The 8703-nt window shown below is 56.0% G+C and overlaps 1 protein-coding gene across 3 annotated transcripts in view; it reads left to right on the top strand.

Annotated features, from left to right (window-relative positions):
• Window positions 1–5487, top strand: part of PPP2R4 (protein phosphatase 2A activator, regulatory subunit 4) — a 19504-nt gene extending 14017 nt beyond the window's left edge. For all 3 annotated transcript variants that reach the window (XM_010085833.1, XM_010085834.1, XM_010085837.1), the window contains 2 exons: window positions 495–602; window positions 5171–5487. In XM_010085833.1, coding sequence (XP_010084135.1) covers window positions 495–602; window positions 5171–5245 — 183 coding nt within the window. In that variant the 3' untranslated portion in view covers window positions 5246–5487. The remainder of the gene's footprint in view (window positions 1–494; window positions 603–5170) is intronic.
• Window positions 5488–8703: the final 3216 nt, after the last annotated feature.

Raw genomic sequence — 8703 nt, 5'->3', positions numbered from 1 at the left:
CCTGCGCTGCCCTCGGTTCGGGGAAGGCAGCGGCCGTTGTCGCTGCTGCTTGTTGTTGATCTGAATGGGGAATGAGTCATTTTCTTGGAAAGCCCAGCAGTGCTGCGCTGGGAGGGTTCTGGGTAGAATAGGAAGAGTGTTGAGCCAAGCTCTGCTCGGGGAGGGGGAGAACGAGACTGACGTGGGGCTTTTTTAATGCAGTCGTTAACAGGGAGGTGTGTGGAGGGAGGTCTGATTAGGAAAACGTGGCAGGAAAAGGCTTAATTTTATCAGGGGAGAGGGGGGGAGCTGGATTGCCACGGCTTCATATGATGTGGCCGCAGCGGGAGGGAGCGCGGAGGGAGGGAGGGAAGGCGCAGTGAGGTGGCTGGTGCGTGGGTCACAGGGCTTGGTGGGAATGTTTGCTTGGAGAGAGAGCGAGCGTGAGTCACTGCTGGTGCACGAGCTTCCTGGCTGGCCCCGCTCCCTCAGCCCTGCTCTTGGGTCTCTTGCAGATGAAAACCGGCCCCTTTGCCGAGCACTCCAACCAGCTCTGGAACATCAGCGCCGTGCCCTCCTGGTCCAAGGTCAACCAGGGCCTCATCCGCATGTACAAGGCAGAGGTGAGCACCGTGGGCAGGGGGAGGCTGCTTGGCCACACGCCTCCTCCCTTCCACTTCAGTGTGGGTTCAGCTCTTTTCTTCTGCTGCTCCTTGGCGTAGGGGTGCTGTCGCAGCTGGTTGTTACCCTGTACTGAATGTGGCTTGGGAGCCCTTGGTGGTTCAGGTGCTGCTGGCTAGAAGGAGGCTCCTGCCCACCTAGTGTCTGACCCAAAACCAATCCCAAGATGGACAATCCTTGCAGACATGGCTTGTCCCATTTCTTGACGTATTGCAAGTTGCAGGTCTCCAAATTGAGGTCTGTGTCTTGACCTGCTCGTCCTTCTGGTGCCCACACTATTTTACCCACTCAAGGAGGCTTAGTTTAAACTACTATCCCATGTTTCAAGAGCCCCAGGCTGAATGCTTCCTACTGATCCCCGTCCCTGAGTCCCATCCGTGCAGTGTGCCGGACCAGAGACCACAGCCATCTCCTCGGCTTGCCAGCCCTCCAGCCACCGCAGCTCCTCTGGCGCTGCCCCAGCAGGCTTTCCTGGCGAACCTTGACCTGGGGAACCAGACAGTTTTGGCTCTGCCTTATCTCTCCTTCCTGCTCGAGCTAACCCTGAGCTTGAGGAAGCAGGGCAGGAACCGTCACATCTGGGCGTCCGGAGGCAGCATCTCTTGGTAGGAAGGATGGGACCGTGCTGGCTCTTGCAAGGAGTCACCGCTGGAGGAGCAGAGATGGCAGAGCAGGGATGGCACAGCTCCTTGGTGCACCCAGTGAGACCAGTGGGGCTCGAAGGAGTTAATCCTATACCCTGTTGCCTCTGCCGTGCTCCTGTAGCTGGGACATATGGCAGAGGCTCAGCAGGCAGCTCCACTCAGGCCCAGCGCACAAAGGGGTTAACTGTGCCGAACTCTGCGCGCTCCCTCCCCCAGCCTTTCCTCTGAACTGCACATCCTGTGTTTAGGTTCCAGGCCACATACCTCTCTAATCTGTGAGGTGTCACTCCCAGGCTCGCTGGCTCCTTCCGCCCCCAGCTCGGCTTTCCTCCCAGCCTCCAAAGAGGAGAAGTGGGGCTGGGGGTCGACCCCCTCGGCTGGCTGCTCCTCGGAGGGGTGCCCCTGGGCTGCCCCTTGGGGAGCGCCTCTGCTCACAGCTCATGCTGCCTGCTGGGAAACCCTGAGCTGGAGGTTCTGGTGTGAGAGCCGGGCAGTCTGCGGGGGCTGGAGGGAAGACTGGCGCTGGGAGTGCTGTTAAAGTGAAACACGGGTCCCCTAAAACTCAGAGCCTGAGCGTGGTCTGCTGCCTTAAGAGCCCTGCCTTGGTCCTGGCTTTCCTTTGGACCAGTTCCTTCCCGCACTGTTCGGGTATTCCCCTGGCACCTCACGTACCCCACAGTGTTGGGGTGCTCCCCCCTGGTGCCCCACACGTGCTGTATGGCTGCTCCCATCTCGTGCTCCGCGGACTCTGCCGGAGGAGCTTGGCAGCGACGTGCCCAGGGTGCAATGTGCGTGTTCACGGATGTCTTGGGGCCACTGTGTGCTGGCAGGTGTACCTGGCCTCCTGGGGACAGTGCAGCCCGCTCCAGAGAGTGGGAGGTTCTCTGGCTCTCGTAGGTGTACCCAAGACATGGTCTTTTGGAGGCCTTGGTCTGTTTTGAAGAGCAGATGACGTTCTGTGTGGAAATGCTGGATCCAGTATTGGTGGGTTTCTAGAATATCCAGAGGTGTAGCTGTGGCAAGGGGAGAATGCAAAAACTGCTAGGAGGAGAAACGACACAAATTTGGGCTAAGGTGTAGAAAACATTGAGTCAGCCGGAGTGTTTTAAAGTTGTTTTTTTTTCCTCAAAGAACATTTGTGGAACTTAAAGGACTGTTCCTAGGCACGTGATCCTCCCACAGCAACATCTTCTCCTGGCACTGCGGGGTGCCTGTGTGCCCCTGGGTGGGCAGAGGAGAGCAGGGACTCCTGCTGGACCCCTCTGGAGTCCTCCCTGGTCCTTTGTGTCTGCTTTGGGGCATCCCCCACCCCGCTGCTGGCTCAGCTGGTTCGTGCCTGGCTTGGGCGATGAGAGGAGCATGGACAGGGCCGGGTGGCTGGGCAGAGCTTTCAGTTCTGGTGTGCCTGGCCATGCAGGTTTTACCAGCATTTGCAACTGGAGGATCTCTTTGACTGATTTTCTGGGAATGACACAATGTTCAGGACTTCCTGAGGCTTCATCCTTTGAAAACTGAATCCTCCTGAGTGTTTCAGGCTAGGCACCCACAGTCACTGCTGAACATCTTGTCTGTTTGCTGCTGGCTCCTGAACCAAGTTTCTGCTCAGTGTACCCAGATGTGCAGCCTTCACCATCACAGCCTTTCTCCAGTTCGCCACTGACAACGTTAGCAGAGGATAAATGAACCAACAGCCCCCACGTGCTGGCATGGATCTTCATCCAGCTCAAGGCAGGCAGCTTCTGTGGCAGAGCTCAGAGCGTGTGATAGTAAAGAGGGAAGGTTTGGGGTTGTGGTGTTGCTTTTTGTCTGACAGGCTAAGGTGAGAGGAAGACTTTTTTTTTTTTTTCCCCCCTTTCCTTCTCCCTGCCCCTCTGATCATCCGTTGCAATTAGATCAGGAGAATTCAGGACACTCGGGTGGAGGCTCCAGCTCCTTAACACGTCTGGGGTGTCTCAGAACTGCTCGGTGCAGACGGCACTGGCCACGATGAAGTTTCGAGTGGAGGCAGCAGTAGAGTGAAGGGGTCACTTGCTAGAAGCAAACCAGGAGAAATCAAATGCTCACTCACAACCTGCTCTCACTTGGTAGGAGTGGGGCAGTCCCCAGACCTGGTTCATTTAAGAAGCACTTTGGACTCTGTCTCTTCTCTGTCCCCTCTATGGGATGACTTTAGACAGCCACCAGAAGGCTCAGGTGCGTTCACGTGGCTGGTAGCTCCAGTCTGGATCCAGGCACTCCAGGGCGCTTGCTGCAGGGTCTGTGGGTGGGCAGTACACTGAAGACTGTGTCTTCAGCTCTGCGTGTTTATGAAATCTCAAATGTGTCTATTTATAATATAAATATAATGGGTGAAGACGCGTTCACTTGGAAGTGCAAGGGCTTTTCTTGTTCTCTCCATCAAAGGCGAGTGAAGAAGTCGACAGAATAGAGTGTGGTTAAAGCAGCAGCCTTGATGTTTTTCCCCTGAGCCTGCTTTTGAGTCTCCTGACCTTTCCTTCTCTGCTGCAGTCAGTCGGGAAATACTTTCCATTGTAACTAATCTAGTCCTAGTTCCATCTTTAAAGGTTGGACCCGATGCATGTTTCTACTTCTCACTTGAGTCCTGAGCAGGCCTTCAACATGATCGAGTTGATGGCAAGAAGAAAATAAGCCTGTCCCCTCCATTGAGCTGGTGTTGGCTGAGTTTCACCCACAAGTGATGCAAGGAGGGTCTTGTCTCTTGGCACCTCTAATAATCCAGTAAATCCGTGCTAGTCCTGCTGGATAGAGGAGGAGAAGTTTCTCTACTTGTCTGTTCTTGGGCTGGCGATGTGTTAAAGTGGAATGGATGTGCGTTCTTCCCACTGATGGTAAAGTCTCTTCATCCAGAGCCCAAACCAGTCTGGTCTTCCTTGGGACTCCTTGGAGCTGTTGGGCACTGGACAGCAGGGATGTGGGGGAAGAACAGACAGACATGAATATTGGGGATGTTGGCAGCTAGAAATGTCAGCCCAGCAAGCTCACTAGCCATGCCCAGGTGGATGAGTTCCCGTCACAGCACAGGGGTTGTCTCCAGCCCTTGTTTGGCACAACCGCTCATGGCTAACGCAGGTGATGTTCGTGTAGACGCAGCTCCTGGGTTGGTTGCACGCGCTGCCGAGGTTGGTGTGTCTGGAGGTGAGTCTGCTCTGTGCTCTGGGTGAGTTTTGGGCAGTCTGAATCCGCAGTGACTCAAAAAAAGAGAGCTCTGAGTGGCTCTGCCAGGCGAGTGCTGGAAAACTTTGACGTGGTTACTGACCGCAGTCACCGACCTTCCTGCCCGGGCGGGATGTGAGCAGCAGGGGCTGTGCCCTCGCAGCCTGACTTAGCAGAGCCTGGCTCAGCTGGAGGAAGCAGCTCTGAGCTGAGCTGCCTTGTAGCAGATGTATAGACTGATGTGTGCTCCGCCCTCTCTCTGCCGTTACTCTGCAATGGGGGGGGTGGGAATGTGCATTGTAGCTGCAGAATGGTGCCTCGAACCCAGAGCGTGTCCTTGGGAGGAAGAGTCCCTTCCGCGGGTGGTTTCTGCAGTTCCATGGTGTTGCAGGGTGAAGCTCTTCGGAGAGATCAGCTCGAGCAGGGAGAGGTGGTGAGAGAGAAAGCTGCTGACATCAACATGCCTCTCCTGCTCATGCTCCAGGCCTGAACTTCAGCAAGCAAAAGGCTCTGGTTGAAGGGAAGGGGATGGGGATATGAAGCGTTACTGGGACTGGTCCCTCTGCCTGCAGCTGGGCTGAGCAGCCCCGAGCTCGCTGCCTCCTGACCCCAGCGGCAGGATGTCTCTCTGGCTGCGCGCGTAAGGTGGAAGCGTCTCCTGAATTCACCCCTCTTTATCTCTCCTCCTGCAGTGCCTGGAGAAGTTTCCTGTGATCCAGCACTTTAAGTTTGGCAGCCTGCTCCCCATCCAGCCTGTGACGTCCTAAGGAGCCCGCAGGAGGAGTCGAGGCAGCGGGGGTGTAGCACGGCGCTCTTCCTCCTCCCTTCACCCCCTCCTCCTCACCTTGCCCGTTACACCCAGCCCATCCATTCCTGCACATCCTCATCGGCAACCACACATCCAAAGCACTCGCCGGCCTTGCACGGGAGACGGGACCCGTTTTTACATCCCCAGCATGGGGATGTCTCGCCAGCGACCAAGCCGGGGCTGTGTCTCTCCGCTCCGCTGTGTCCCCGGGCAGTGTGACTCCACGGGCGGCTCTGGGCATGTGAATGGGGTTTGAGCAGGGGCTGCCTTGCAGCGAAGGCCCTCTGTTTCCCTTCCGGGGAGGAAGGGGGTGTGGAGGGGAGGAAGGCACGTGTGTATGTGTTGGGCAGTGAGAACTGCAATTTCCCTTTTTGAATTTCATTGAAGTTTCCTGTTGCTGTTTGATTTGGGAAACTGTTGTGAGGGGTGAGATACGAGCCTGCACGTGTGTGTGCAGGCAGCCGCCTCTGCTTGCATGAGGGGGGCTGAAATGGGTGGAGGAGGTTGTGGGGAAGGTCTGGGGGTTGCTGGAAGCCCAAGGTGCCATCTGTCCCTTATTCTGGGTAAGGAAAGGCCCCTCCCTCCATCTCTTCTGCAAGGTTCCCTGGGTCTTCCTTTCCCACTCCTGCCTCTTTTCTCGGGTGAAGCTGGGAACCAGCTGGGGGTCTGAGCTGGCTCTGGAGCCGGATACAAGGTCCCTGGAGGGACCCGGCTCTGTGGGAACAGCTATGCAAAGATACTGCTCGAGGCTCCCTCGTAACGGGCACAAAACCTCATGCGTTCATCACTGGGTCCAACCTGCCCTTTGTGCTCCCCAATTCCTCCTCCGTGCTTTGCTCTCCTGGGGCTGGGCTGGCCTCGGTGGCACAAGGTGACCGTGGTTGCTGCTGCTTAGTCCTAAATTGTAGCGACGGCCCCATAGCAAAGGGATTTCCCCACGAAGCAGCATGTTCCCCAGCTCTTTTAGGGAGCATCCTTGGAGCAGAGGCAGCGTGGGGGTGCAAGCATGCAGCTTTACGTGCATTTATATACTTCACGCTGGAAACAAAAAGCATAAGGAGCCCAGGACAGCGGGTTGTACCTGGAGAAAGCTCTTTGTCATTCCCTACTGCTGTTGCTGGGCTGGACCTCAGGCAGAGGGACCACGCTTCCAGTGCCACCAGCATCTTGAAGGCAGGTGAAGGAATGGGGACATGGTCCAGACCATGCCAGCAGCATCCCTGGGAGGGCAGAAACGGCCAGTGCTGGGTTTGAGATGAGCTGCCTGTTTCCACAGGGCTTGACCAAGGTGGTCCACAACTTGGCAGCTGGAGAGGGGTTGTTTTTTCTTGGAGTTTCCCAGGCCGGGTGTAGGAGGGACAAGGGGACAGCAGGGATCCTTTCTCTGGCTCCCACAGACTGCAGAGGGGAGGTGGGGCTGCCCCCAGCCAGGCTGCTTGGCTGTCACTGCTGCGCTGCTTTTCTCTTGGAGGGGGGGAAACAACTGCTTGTGAATTTTTTTATTTTTCACTATTTTCTTTTTGACAGACCTACTCTCTCCCTTTTGTAAAAGCTCTCACAGGCACTCAGGGGAAAGAGAGCAAGGCTAAATTAAGAGGGAGGGAAACGCGGGTGTGTGCAGAGCTGAAGCAGAGGCTTCTGACCCGGCTGTTCCTGGCTCAGCCCTGGGCGGGAGGGGCCAAGGATCTTTTGACCTGCCTGAAACAACTCTGTAAACTTGCATTTTAGATGAAAATGGAAGACTGGAGCTAAGTCTTGTTTTACTCCTACATGGGATGTGTGTTTTGTCTTGGCTTTCCAAATGCATCCACTCCGGGAGTGGTGCTGGAGCTCTGGGTGCTTGCTGGGTCTTTGTGGGTCCCTCTCTGGTGGAGCGGTTTAGCAGCCGGCACCTGGATGGGAGACCCCAGGCACCTCCGCCTGTGCCCCCTCGCGTTGCTGTGTGGCTTTTGGCAAGTGTCACCGTGCTTTAAATGGCTGTGGAACATCTGGCTGAGCTAAAGCCCCTGGTTTCCCAAAGCTCCGCAAGAGCCGGGAGCACATCTCTCCTGGTCGTGTTATGGAAATGAGGCTCCGTGCAAAAGGATGGGTGGAAATGTTGACGTCCGTGCATGGGAGGGACACCAAGAACGTGAAATGCAGCACCAAAAAAGGGTGGGGAGGTGTTTCCTTCCCCTGCAGCTGCAGCCGCGGTGTCCCTGGGCTGGGGACCTGCTGCGGAGCTGGGAGCAGGCTCACGTAGAGCTCTGTGTTTCGTGCCTGAGTCCGCACGTCTGTCCTAGCAGGGATTTTTGGACTTCAAGCAGCTCATTTTTGTTTGAACCTTATCAGCCCGCTTGTGATGTGCCCCTGTTGTGTGGCAGTGAGCTGCTTGCCTTCCTCGGACCCACCAACATCCATCGCTGGCTCTTGGGGCTCTGCTCCTTCCCCGGGGGGTCCGCACCCGCGGCAGCACCAGGGCTGCTCGGTGTCCGGCGCAGCGCTCCCTCCCCCATTGGGGTCTCATTAAAGTCTCTGTGTTTCATGCCGGTGCCTGTGTTGGTCTCTCTTGGGGGTTTGCTCCTGCTGTGGAAGCAGAGCCGATGGCTGGAGCACGGGGAAGAGGCTGTGTGGGGCACTTGTGCAAGGGGTTGATTTGCACCAGAACTGACTTGTTATTTAGCTGCACAAAACTAAATCCAGGCTGGCTGTGTGTCCCTCCTAGCTGTCTGTCTGTCCTATAGTCTGTTTTATTTATTGAACTTCTTTGCTGTGTCCCCCCCCTCCCTCCCAGCCTGGCTTGGGCGGTAGGTGATGCGCGAAGCCTGTTCCCAGCCCCGCCGATACCTCCTGAAGCTCAGAGCCTCTCATCACCAAAGGACGTTCGAACCTTGTTTCGAGGCAGGGTGAGAACTGGAACCTTTTTCTTCAGATGTTTTTCCTGTCCTGCTGTAGGTGCTGACTCAGGACTTCCAGCATCAGTTTAGCTCAGCAGCTTTGGTGGATTTATAGAGAAAATTCTACCTGGAGCTTCTCGGGAGCAGTTGGAGCTCTAGCGTAGATGTGCTTCGCAAATGCTGGTTTTCCTGTCGCTGGGTTGTATCTTCTCCGTCAGCGCCGGCCAACTGCGGGTGCGTGTTGCTAAAAGCGGCAGCAGCGCGGAGGGATGGATGGGGAGCAGAAATGTCATCTTGGATCACAGATGTTTTCTTTGAAGGCACTCGAATTTGTCTCGAACGCGTCTCTTGGTGAACATGACGCGCAGTGCAGGGGAAGCAGACGTCGTGTGGGTTTCTCACCATCTTCCTGCTCAGCCCACTGACCGAGCCAGTGTTTTTAAAATTCAGTTTTCAAAACTGGATCCTTTGGGGTTGCAATATGTAGGCTGGTTCTTGTTTCTGTTTAGCAGCTCTTGCCTTTACATGGGGCACATTTTGC

The sequence above is a fragment of the Pterocles gutturalis genome, unplaced genomic scaffold (assembly GCF_000699245.1).
Source record: "Pterocles gutturalis isolate BGI_N339 unplaced genomic scaffold, ASM69924v1 scaffold27190, whole genome shotgun sequence".
NCBI classification, from domain to species: domain Eukaryota; kingdom Metazoa; phylum Chordata; class Aves; order Pterocliformes; family Pteroclidae; genus Pterocles; species Pterocles gutturalis.
Note: the sequence above shows the minus strand (reverse complement) of the source record. Positions and strands in the feature narration are given on the sequence as shown.